Source organism: Gymnogyps californianus, chromosome 9, assembly GCF_018139145.2.
Source record: "Gymnogyps californianus isolate 813 chromosome 9, ASM1813914v2, whole genome shotgun sequence".
NCBI lineage: Eukaryota > Metazoa > Chordata > Aves > Accipitriformes > Cathartidae > Gymnogyps > Gymnogyps californianus.
Genome location: NC_059479.1, coordinates 1,531,990 through 1,544,171, shown reverse-complemented (window position 1 = coordinate 1,544,171; position 12,182 = coordinate 1,531,990). Strand labels below are relative to the sequence as shown.

The window sequence follows — 12,182 nt, the reverse complement described above, 5'->3', positions numbered from 1 at the left end:
CTGTTTCCTTGGGGTTTTGGGGGTTGGGTTTTTTTTGGGGGGGGGCCATGGTGGTCACGGCTGCAGCATCCAGCTGCCAACCTCTGGACGGGCAGCCGGGGTGGGGGAACCGCGGTGCGGGCAGGCAGAAGGTGAGCGCTCGCTGCCCGCGCCTCGGCCGCCGCTGCCCGCGCCTCATTGTCTCACTTCTCTCTCCATTCCTACGCCAATTAAAGAGCCGTGTTGCCATTCATGGCCCTTATGGTTTTGTTCAGTTGTCTGTCAGCTCTTGTCAAGCCCTGTCCCCTTCCCCTCCCCCGTTTTCAAAAACAAAACCCCTGACAAACCCCCCTTTGAATCCCCTCTTACCTCACTCCCAGCGTGGGGCCCCATTGACGGGAGATGCCGGCAGCGGCGGCGGGGAGACCGCTCCCCACGCCGCCTTTGTGGGCTGCCGGCAGCCCCCCCGGCCCCTGGCCTCCCCGCTTCTTGCCAGCATTAATTAGATAACTCGGCTCGTCTTTATTTCTCCGAGGGGAGGTGCGGGACGATATTACTTGAGGGAGAAAATATGGCTTTTTTTCCTCTTTATTTTTTGGCCAAGCCCTTGGTTCCATCGCTGGCAGAGTTGCTTATTGTGCTGAAAAATAATGAGTTTGCAGGGGTGCGTGTGGGGCAAGCGGTGAGCCCGGGGGACCCCCAATGCTCCTTATTCTGCCTAAATGGTGTCTGCACCCCGGGCCGGCGCTGGCGGGAGCCTGGGGTCCCCGGAGCCGCACGCCACCGGCTGCGGAGAGCGCTGCAGGTGGCAGCAGCAGCCTGCGCCACTGCTCTGGCCCCAATTAAATCTCCTCCAAACTCCCTCAATTACCAGCTCTTTTTTTTTTACCCCCCCCCCTCGCAAGGTTTGGATTAATGTCACTTGTTTGCATGGTTTGGGTGCAACATCTGAACGCACGGGGTGCTGCACAGAGGTGGGAAGATGGAACAGCACATGGCTGCCCACGTCAGCGCCTGGCTCCTGCAAGGGCTGCGAACCTTCCTCCTCTTCCTCCTCCTCCTCGGGGCATTGAGGTGGTCAGCAGCCATCCCCTTAAGTGGTGGACGAGCATTGGGAGGCATCCTGGCCGAGCCCATGAAGGGACAAAGGAAAACGTTCGCCTTTTGGTGGGTGCTGCCACTCGCCTTTGGCAGCACTTGGCCCCGGCGCCGCAGCGGGCTGGGGGTCCCCCCTTGTCCCCCACCACCCGCGCACGTCTTCTCTAGCCTCAAGGGAGGCAGTGAGCACCTGGGTAGGGTGCTGGGGAGGTAATTAAAGCCCTGAGATCCCCATCCTGAGTGAGGGGGTGTATCGACGGTGAGCGGGGGGCACCCAGCAGGTCGAGGGCTGGCATGGGAACCCCCCCTCTGGTGAGCCCTGGCATGGCGGGGCCCTGTGCCGGTGGTTTCTGCGGTGTCTCTATCACTGGTACGTGCTCTGGCCTCTGTGGGATGAAGTCTGAAGCCACCCAACCTCTGCTGGGTGTTTGTGGGTGGCCAACGGGCCACGGTTGGGACAGGGCGGGAGGAGAGGCGGCTGGAAACACAGACCTGCCGGTCCCTTCCCTGGGAGGGGACAGCAGAGCTTTCTCCCCAGGCTCCCTGCCCGGCTGGGTGCTTTGGTGTCCACCCATGGTCAGCCAGCGCCGTGGGTCTCCATCGCCCATCCTCCTTGGGGCTGGTGGGGATTCTGGGGCTCGGATGCTCTCCGGCGGCATGTACCTTCACCACGCTCTAATTACCTGGACAGCTCGAGGAGAAAGCCCTTCCCGCAGCCCTGCCGCAGCACAGGAGGGCTCTGAGTCACCGGGGCCGGCCCTGGCTGCCGGCGGCCATGGGGCTGGGGATGTCGCCGGCTGCGGTGGCAGCCGCCGGCCATGGACGCCGAGGTATGGCTGGCAGCCCGTGGCGCCCGTGCCTGCTTTCCTGAAGCCTGGCTGCTGACCCGTTTTCTGCAGCACCCTTGATGGCTGGGAGCCCTCTTCTGCTCGGTTTCTTCTTGATTGGCGATAACCTCGGTGTAACCGCTGCTGGAACCACCTGGTCCAAAAGCCCTTGGGAGCAGAGCAGACTCCTGAGCTCGGCGGCAGGAAAGCCGGCGCAGAGGGCAGAGCAGACCTGTGGGGATCGTCCTTTTTCCCTGGTGACCTCTGCTAGTTGTCCCTCATCTGGGCTTCCCCTGCCGTGGCATCTGGTGCAGGGACGGTAAAAGCAACATCTGTAGGGAGGGACTGCATTGCTGCTTGGTGGGTGGCTTTTTTGGCTGAAGAGCACCTCCGCTCGTGGAAACATGCTGGGTGGTGGCAGCGGGTGAAGTTTTGAGTCAGCCCTTGCCCGGTGTTGCTCTGGATTTCTTCTCCCCTAGGAGCGGGGTCTGCCCTGGAGGAGGGGAGCCCAGGCCCTTCTCCAAGCTGCAGGTTTGCAGCAGGAACCTGGGTCCTCCTCCTGCCTTCCCGTTGCAGAAAGACACTGCAGTTGTGTGTGTTTTCATGGTAAAATAGCTTCTCTCTGGTCTTTCTGCATTTGCTGATCAGATACAGCTGGGCCGTCCCCCTTGCTGTTTTGTAAGGGCTTGGTCTTCAGAGTTACAGCAGCGACTGGGCAACTTCTGAACAAAGCTGGAAGAGACGCGATGGGATCTCTCCTGCTTCCCAGCCGGGGCAGGCAGCTCTGCGCTGGGTAAGCAAGATACTCGCTGGGCCTTCAGTGATTGAAGCTGGTTAGGGAGAGGTATGGTACGAAGCGTTGAATGTGAGGCTTATGGTTACTAAACCTCCGTGTGAAGCGTTGGAGTGGCCTTTTGGCATCACCAAAGCCACCAGCTTCCCTGTGGGGAGATGCTGGGAGCCGAGTCAGGGCTGGGGCTGGCGCTTGAGCATGGACTCACCTGTGCTGTCTTGAGCATCGCACCTCTTTCTGGGCAGAGAGGGGTATTTTGGTTTCATGTTCTGCCTGTGTCTGCTGTTTCCTTGCCTTCCACTTAATTTGAACCCCGGCTTGACCGTGACCTGGCGTTGGTCGTGGTGCAGAGCTTATTGGGGTGCCTGCACCCGGAGGGCACTGGCTTGGGCATCTTTTAACTTCATCTCAAAAAATGGCATCCCTGGCACCCAGCGGGGTGGTCACTTTTGGGTGGGTGGGTGTTTTTACCAGCCTGTGACGAGCCTTACAGCTAGCGTTAAAGTAACAAAGGGGTTTTGGGGAGCAGCGGAGTTAGAAAATGGCATCCCCGTGCTGGGGGGGGTCGGGGTGCGGGTTGCCATGGCGACCCGTTTATGCCTCACTGATGCGTCGTGTAAATCCGTTTGGAAACGAGAAGGGCCTTTTGTCTTTGGGAGGGTTGAATGGGCCTCATTAAACCCGAGATGTGGAAAAAGGGGCCTTAGAGTGCGTCTGGGAGGGGGGCCGGACAGGGCGGCCCCGTGGGGCGGCCACGGGGGGCTCAGCAGAGGCGGTTCCCCCTGCCCGGGGATGGGGGGCCGGCGAGGAGCTGGGGGGGCTGGAAGGTGCCGTTGTGAATAGCTGAAAAATATCTCTTTGAGCAGCGGAGGCCAAAGGAGTGAAGGAGATAAGAGGCTGTTTTCAGAAAGAGTTACCTGAAATTGCTGGGTTCTGTGCTGACCACCTCCGCTCTGAAAGGATGCAGCAGAAATAGAAGAGGTCTGCAGAAGGGCAATGAAAATAATTATACATAGATTAGCAGGGGGGAAAAAAAGATCGAAGGCTCTTTTTAAAGGAGACTTAATAATAGAAGAGCACATAAAAGAAGTGGGATCTGAAAGTGTGGGGATTTGCGTGCTCCTATTTACCCTCTCTTGCGGTGACGAATAACTCGACTGAACAAGCGAGAATGCGACAGATACAGATGGGAGGCAGAGGAGAGCGGGGAACCTTTTTATTCAAGTTGTAATTAACTTCCTTCCACGGGATATCTTTGTTCCCAAGAATTTAATGGGAGTCAAAAAGGAGAAAGGGTCCTGTGCCTCCGGGTGCTGGCACCGCTCTGGGAACGGGCCATGGATGCTGCTGGTGTTACTGGGATGAGGTGGGCCATTGGGTTAAGTATGTAATTCCTCTGTTTTAATTGACATCAGCTCTTGAGAGGTGAAGTGAGTTGGGTGGTGGGTTGCGGTGTCCTGTGGGGCTGGCCGGGGACCCCCAGTGATGTGCCACTGTCTGCGGGCAGCCCAGCCCTGCCTGGGGTATCGCTGGGAAAACCTGCCTCCGTCCCCGTGAAACGGGATATCTGATGCTCTCGGTTCAAGCTCGGAGGGGACTGTGCCGTTGTCGCTGTCTGATGATGCTGTTTGACTTCAGCCACGGTGCTGTAAAGGTACCGCCCAAGTGAGGACGCCGTATTTGCTACCAACCCCTCGATGTCTCTTGCTTGGTGAAAATACGGGTTTTGGCAAACGCAGAGGTGGCTGGGCATCACCGGAGGAGCTCTGGAGCGATGGTCGGAGCGTGAGCGCCGGAGGGACCCTCCGACGGCTGGAACACGACCTGGCTCTGTGAAATTGGAGGTCTGGAGGGGTCTGGGTCTGGAGGACTCTGCTGGGGACAGCACTGATTTCTGCTAGCCGGTGGCCGAGTGTCCTGGGCAGAGAGAGTCCCCTGAACCTGGGCAGCTGCTGCGAAACAGTGGTGCTGCGTCCCAGAAGAGCGAGTGAGAACAAGGCAGAGGCAGGCAGGCGTTTAATTTTGCGTGCAGTTGGGCATCGGCAAAGCTCTCGCAGGTTCCAGAGTGTTTTCCAGGAGCACGCACCCAGGTTGTACATAGAGTTTTGGCTTTTTTACTGGATCTCTTTAGCTTGCAGAGCCGTTTCCCATTCCTTTTCTGAGGTGGTTCCCGGCTGGCGTGAGCTGCGGTGGCGTGTGGGAGCCGTGGCCCTGCTGGGAGGACCCACGGGCTCTGTTGGTATGGAGAGCTGTGCCAACGTGGCCTTCAGCTGCCCAGGCACCAGGAAAACACACAGCTCCTGCAAACTGGAAAATGCTGTATGCACCTCTGCTATTTCTGCCCTCCTCTCGCAGCGCCTCGCTCTGCCAGGCATCGGCAGCCTTCCTGCAGCCTTCACTGCCAGAAGTAGATGTACTCCTTGTAAGATACAGTTATTTTTGGATTTCTTTGAAGGAAACAGCATTTAGCATATGTCATCTTGTATGTATGTCAGCATTAATGCTTTAGAGCATCTTCTCCGAGGAGGAGATTGTTGTTAAATGTTGTTCTGTTTTCTGCAAAGCCTGAAATAAGGTGAGGTGCATCGTGTTTCTTGGACATGGGGAAAGGTGAGGCCGCCCCAAAGATTTTGTAGTTCATGTGGTGCAAGGAGTGCCTGGGCTCAGGGGGAGACAGGTTGTTGGAAAGTGTGTCGACCCATTCTTTTAAGAAATTATATTTTCAAGCAATTTACCAGTCACGTTCTCCCTAAGGAAGAGCTGAAGGACTACTAGCATGTTTGTAAAGGTGCCAGATACCTTATCTGCCGGACACTTGTGTTTGCAGCTATTGCTGTGAATGTGTTAGCTTGTCCACGTTTAACCATGACCCAGTCTGCTAGCCCGTGCATGCCCGTGTGGAGAAGAGGAGCCTGTGTGGTATGTGTGTGTGTGGAGGAGGGACGTATCATGCCCAACACGAGTCCTGAGCTTGCTCCGACCAAACTTTCATGGTTTTCCTTCTTACCTTGTGTTCCTGGGCTTGTTGAGCCTCTAGCAGCGGTGGGATGGAGCAGGTCATCCCTGCGCGATGCCTGTTGGGGTCTGCCGTTTGCAGGAACCCTGGTGCTGCTGGAGCTCCTCGGCGTGGCTGGTGTCCCGCGGGCCAGCCCAGGAAGCCATGGGCTTTGTGATCCCGGCAGTTTGCCGGAGCCTCACCACCCTCCTGTGTGGCTGCTCCTCCTTGAAGCCGAGGTGTGAGCTGCTTGGCTGCTGGTGGAAGGAGAGCATCTCTCTGCCTGTGGTTGCACCAGGGATCTCTGTCGTCCTCGGTGTGCGGAGCTGTTGGGTGGGTCTGTGTCCGGCCGTGTCGCGGTTGAACCGAAGGAGCAGTGCTGGTCTGTGCTCACCTGGGCAATGTGCTGGTGCCATGGTGTGGCTTGACCTCCTGCCTAGGCACAGCCTGGGGATGCAAGGGCTGCGATCCTTCCCTGTATCCCGGGCAGCCCTCCTGCATATTTCAAGGGATTATCATCTCTTATTGCCCCGTTCCTCTTCCTTTCCCAGCAAACTGCCTCCATGATGCCAGGGCGGCCGCCTCTGACACCGGGCAGTGGCCGAGTCCATGGCCCTTCCAGCAGGTCCCACTTGTAGCCCCTGGCTCACTCCATCAGGTCCCACTGGAGTTTTTTGGACCCCTGAGGGGAGACTAGCCCTCCGTGGTGGTGAGAAGGGGAGGCTGCCCGGTCTGCAGGGGGTTGGGGATCCCCGCCAGCGGCCCCCCAACTCAGGGCAGGGGAGAGGAGGCTGCTCTTTAATCCCATCTCTCTGCTCCGGCATCCCGCTGCCAACAGAGCTCCCCTTGTTTACCCAACTCGGAGGAATCGGTTTACAAGGCTCACAAATACCCTTTTCACCTTTCCCATCAGAAAACACCTCCCGAAACAATGAGGAAATTGGACGCCGCCACCTGATCGCTCCCGAGGAACCTGCGGGGGCCGGGAGCTGGGGGCCGGGGGGAGCCGGGAGCTGGGGGCCGGGGTGGGGATGCCTGGCCGGGATGCTCCTCGAGGGCCGACACAGCTCTGCGGGTGGGCAGCCGCAGGTGCCACCCAAAAATCACCTTGAGGGGCTTTAAGTGATGAAGCTGCCGATAACCGGAGTGGCGGCCAGCGCTCCCTGCCTGGCACGCTCTGCTCAGCTGGGTGCAGTTTGCAGCACCAGCAAAAAATAGGTTTTTTTTTTAAACTTTCATGGCTGTAGTTAATCTTTCCCACCACCTTTGACACCAGGAGAAAGGACGCTGAGATGTTATCTGTGAGCTGCTAACTGGTGATAGTACCAATGCTAAATAAACTAAGCTGGAGCCGCCATCCTCCTCCCAAGTGGTGGGAGAGGTAGAGGAGGGTGGTTCGGGGGGGAAGGTGTGTGCATAGGGGGACCCCACCGGGTGCTGCGGGTGGTTGGGGTGCTGGGTGCCTGCTCATGGCCTTCCACAGCAGGGCTCCAGCGCACGCTGTGCAGGATTAGCCCCAAAAGTGCTGGGTGCTTGCTGGGGGGGCATTGATGGTGGATCTGTCTCCCTCCCGTTGCAAGGGGCATGTTGAACCGGGGCTTGCCGGGGCAGACCGTGGGCAGGGGTCCGCTCGTGTTCCAGGAGCAGGGTCGGAAACTGGAGTTTCGGGAGGTTATGGCTTTGGGCAGCAGTTGTCCTTGGTGCCCTGCTGCTCTGTTGGAACCGAATTCGAGTTGTCTCATAGAGTGTGTGTCTGGGGCTGCGTCCCAGAGCGTGTTACTGTGCAGGCGTCAGTCTTAGTTTCAGCCTTAAGGTTGAGTTGAATTATGATTTTTCTTTTTCCCCTCCTCACCTTAAACCAGGGAAATCAAACTGTAATGTATGGAGGATGCAGCAGATCCCCCCCGCCTTGAAATTACAGCGCGTGCTCTGAGGGCACGATGAATTTCCCTATTAATTTAAAAGGAGATCTGTTCATTCTTCCCAGTTAAGATAAATTTGAAGATGTGTCCTTGTAAAGACAAGTCAAGAGTGTAATTCTTTTTTGCCTTCAACAGTCCTTCTGAAGTAAAATTTCTCATACCCAGAACTTGCCGTAATACTGCATGCAGGCAACTTGTGACAATTTTTGGAAGCTTTTTTCTCTGCTGTTCTTGTGATAAATGTTGCTTTTCACCTTCTGTATTTTAAAGGAGAATTTCCTGGAGAACTGGCCTCTCGCATGATGGGAACTGTTGTCAGTCTTCCCCAGGATGGCCGTCATAAGCCATTGCTTGCGACAAAGCAAAATTTTTTGGGGGAAAAAGGTCTCGGATGTGTGGTTAAGAGCTCAAAGAGCAGTGAGAGGGGTTTTGAAGGCATGCACTTAAGGGGTTTATCATCTCCACCGCTCTCCCATTCCCTGTCAGCTGGGAAACAGCCCTGCTTTTAGAGAAGAGAGGGAGGACACTAAGGGGGAAATGGAGGAGAAAAAATCAGGGAAATTGGAGGACAAAGGGTAAAACGTGTGTGTGCAGGCAGGAATGCGGCTGGCAGGGAGCGGAGGTCGGAGGGAGCACCCCCAAAAGCCCTGCGCGGTGCTGCCGCTGCATGCGATGAAGGGCTGCCTGCTTTGGCTGGTAGCTCTGTCTTGCTCGATGTTCATGTAGGAGATCTGGAAAATGTTCCTGGGCTAATTCCCAGGCAGAAGCTGTGTGCTTCTGAAGCTGAGACTGAGCGTTCATAGAAGAAATTCGGCTTGTCATTTTATCCTCGAAACAAATAAAACAAACATAGGCCCCTCTTTCTGAATTTTCTGAGATGAGGAAGTGCCAGCAGGATGTGGTGCTGGGATGTTCTCCGCTCCCTTGATTGCTTTATGGCCTCTCCCCTGGTTAAAAATCAGCTTGACCTGATCCCAGACGGCCGTGCCGTCAGCGCAGGCTGGTGTCCCGTGGACCAGTCGGTTTGCAGGTGTTGGCCAAGGCTTTGGCCAAGGAGGTGTGATAGGTCCTCTTGGTATGGAGATGGGGGATGGATAGGAGCCTTCTCCTCCTGCTCCGGCGTTGCAAGACATCTGCTTGACTTGTTTGTGGCTTCCTGTTTGGCATCTCCTGGGCAGGAGGGAGCTGGCAGGGGCTGGAGGAGGGAATTTGAGTCACTTGGCAGTCCTGTGTCAGAAAGCCTCTGACTCAGCCCAACCGTGGAGAAATGAGTGTGGGATCCAGCTGCCTCTCGGGGTGGGAACCCGTGAGCGAGCGTGCAAGTGTTCACTTGCGCTGCATGTCTGCGGCCTGGCGCGGGGTGGGGAGGGTGAGCAAGGGGAGGGAGGGGCAGGGGCTCCTTTGCATCTCCTGCTGCACGGCTCCTGGGATTGCGTCAGGGCTCCGGCCGTGGGTGAGGGAAGCCTTTATCGCTCCCAAGGCTTTGGAAGTGGCGTGCTGGCCGGGGGCCAGCTGACCTACTTGGTAGCGTTCAGGCGAAGCGCGGCTCACCTGCCGGCAGCACCGGGGATGGAGCCAGGCTCTGCCATGCCAGCAGCACGGTGCAGCATCCCACCCGCGCAGGCCCTTTAGGGGTTAAGTTTCCTACTCTTTCATGAGGCTGCTGCATTTGCCCTCTTCCAAAATTCATGACTTTTACAAAACTTCATTGCTCCCCACAAGCTTGCGTGGCAAAGGCACAGCCACTGTACTTGGTGGTGTCGGGGTTGGGATAATCCTGACTGTCCCCCCATGCCTGATGCCCCGTGGCCATGGTGCTGCTTCGGGTACCGCTGGAGCCGACATGGTCGAGGCTGCGCCGCAGCCCGGCGGGGAGGATGGGGCAGATAACCGGTCTGAATGCAGCTCCCGTGTTTGGAGCAGCGTGGGCGGAGGGGACTGTACTTGCTGTCCCTGTGCCTTGCCTCCTCTCCTTGGGCTGGGCGAGGGCGGGCGCCGGGTCTGCCCCCTCCGACCCGGCGAGCTGGCGGAGAGGTGCAGCTGATGTCTGTCTGTCCTGGCCATCCTTCCCGCTGTTACAGCTGGCACCGAGCTCCGGAGCCCTTGCCAAGGGCATCGGGGTGTGCGTGGGCTCCGGCTCCGCCTGCCTCCTCCCAGCCCGGTCGGTCGGCGTGCAGATCTGCTGGGGCTCCCGCAGCCAGAGGCCTGGAGCCTGGGCTGCTCAGGCGCTGGTTTCAGCTCCGTGGCTTCTTGCTAAGACTTGTACCAGAGCCACGGAGCAGGTTGGTCTTGTGTGTTTGATCTTCCTTCCGTGGTGCCTGCAGTCCCAGCCGGTGCAGCTGGCTGGGGGGAGAAGGTGTCCCGTCCCCCCATCCGACTGCCGGGGTGGGATGGGGCAGGGACGGGCCGTGTCCGAGAGCAGGAAGGGAAAGCCCTGGACGTGCAGCCTGCCGAAGCACACGCTTCGGTTTTCGCTGTGCCCAAATTACGCGAGGGAGTTGCAGCAGAGATAACTTTGCAGGAACATCCATTTCCCCCTTATCTTCCATCAAGAATGCGTTACGTTGCCTACATCAAAGTAGACGATCTGCTGCTTCCCTCCTTGTTGCCCTAATGCTCTACTTCACGCTGAAAAAAAATAATCAGAGTATTGCTCCACAATAATGAAATCTGAATGCTAATTATCAGCATATTGCCTTCCTTCCCTTCGCAATGCCCTGCCTTCCAGCCCCAAATAGCTTTCCTCCCTCCCTGCTCCTCTCCATCCGGTCCTCCCACGCTCCTGGGCACGCCGTTGAGCCTGGCTTGGTAGAAGTTGTCCTGCAGGATGTTTCCCTCCCTTCCATTTAAGGACAGGAATTCCTCGGGGAGCGGGGCGTGGAAGGGATCCCTCCCCGCGCCCCACTGTCAGGACTTCTCCCCGTGCCTAATTACCGCCTGTCCCTGCAGGAAGCTCCTTGCCTGGCCGTCGGGCAGAGCCACGGCGTCTCCAGCCTGCCCGCTCCGCAGCCCTTTTGTGGGAAGACTCCATTCCCTTTTGGGTGCCAGGCTTGATTCTGGGAAGGGTGCTCACCCTCGTCGCGGCAGGAGGGCTGGGGAGTGGGACTGAACCAAGCAAGCTCGGTTTTGTTGGTGGGAGCCTACACTGGCTCCTTGCACGTGCAGTGATGGTGAAGGAAGAGGAGAGCTTTATTTTGGTGTCAAAAAACATCTGGCAGAGGGAAAGCAGCAGAGTTTAAGCACAAAATAAGTGGTGTGAAAGCGGGGCTCTGTGGGGGGGTGGGATGGGCTGGCGTGGCCCCCACTGCCTGCGCTCGAGCGTGTGGCTGACCTCTCGCCCTCCTCTCTTCCAGGTTCATGACTGGGAAGGGGCTGGTCATCTACCCGGAGATTGGGGATAAACTGGACATTATCTGCCCCAAGGCGGAGCCGTCCAAGCCTTACGAGTACTACAAGCTGTACCTGGTGAAAAAGGACCAGGCAGATGCCTGCAGCACCGTCATGGACCCCAACGTGCTGGTGACGTGCAACCGGCCCGAGCAGGAGATCCGCTTCACCATCAAGTTTCAGGAGTTCAGCCCCAACTACATGGGCCTGGAGTTCAAGCGGCAGCAGGATTACTTCATCACATGTGAGTTGCCCTCCTCTTCCTCGCCGCCGTCCCTGGCTTGGGAGGGCCGCGGGGGCCTGGAGAGTGTCGCCAGGCGCTTGTTCACGACTTGGCTGGTGCAAAGAGCTGACATGTACGGAAAATATTTCCCGCTGGATGGGAGAAGGGGGAGGAATGCGTCACTGGCCGAGCGGGTCACCGGCCTGTATCTTGCTGCTGTGCTGTGTCCCTGCCCTGCCCGCAGCTGGGAGCAGGAGCACGTCCCCCAGCCGGGGTCAGCCCTGGCAAGGAGCAGCAGCGTGCATCTGGAGCACCGTCATGGCTGGAGCTTATTTTTTGCTGCCATCTTTGCTGGAGGTGTTGCAGGGCATTTCTTGTAGGGCTTTGCCGTGGGGCAGTCAGGATCGGGAGGAACGGTGACCGAGGAGATGCTCGTCCTCCTCCCTGGGTGCTGCGTCCACAGAGCAGCCCCGGCAGCGGGAAGCCGCTGGTGGTGCCCAGTGCTTGCTGTGATCTAAATGGCTGTAAAATTCTGCGTACTGGCCTGTTCCTCTTGTTTCTTGGTATAACATGGCTTTATGGAGGGGAGAGGGAAGGAGGGCTGAATTTTCTTGGAGCCCATGGTCCGTGCGTGCAGGGTACCATTGCACAGGGATGTATCTGCCGGTGCTGGCTCCGGCATGGATGGAGGAAGGACTCCAGGGAGCTCGATCGTTCCTCGGCAGCCGCTCTGGCGGCGCTGGGCTTGGCAGTGCCTACCGGCTCGCTCTTCCCCTGCTCATCTTCTCCTCAACCTCGCTGTTCCTGCCTGACTCGGCGCATCACGTGTGAACCTGCGGCGGAGCAGCCGGCAAAGGGCACGGTGGCCGCATGGCTCGTCTCTCCCCTCGCCGTCACATGCCGCGGGCTCGCCAGCGAGCAGCCCGGTGCAGAGGTCAGCTGCCCGTGTGGGAGGCAA

The 12,182-nt window shown here is 58.0% G+C and overlaps 1 protein-coding gene across 3 annotated transcripts in view; it reads left to right on the top strand.

Moving 5' to 3' along the window:
- The window catches only part of EFNB1 (ephrin B1), a 55,363-nt gene that overhangs the window by 21,280 nt on the left and 21,901 nt on the right, over positions 1–12,182 (top strand). For all 3 annotated transcript variants that reach the window (XM_050901949.1, XM_050901948.1, XM_050901947.1), the window contains exon 2: positions 10,968–11,245. In XM_050901949.1, coding sequence (XP_050757906.1) covers positions 10,968–11,245 — 278 coding nt within the window. The remainder of the gene's footprint in view (positions 1–10,967; positions 11,246–12,182) is intronic.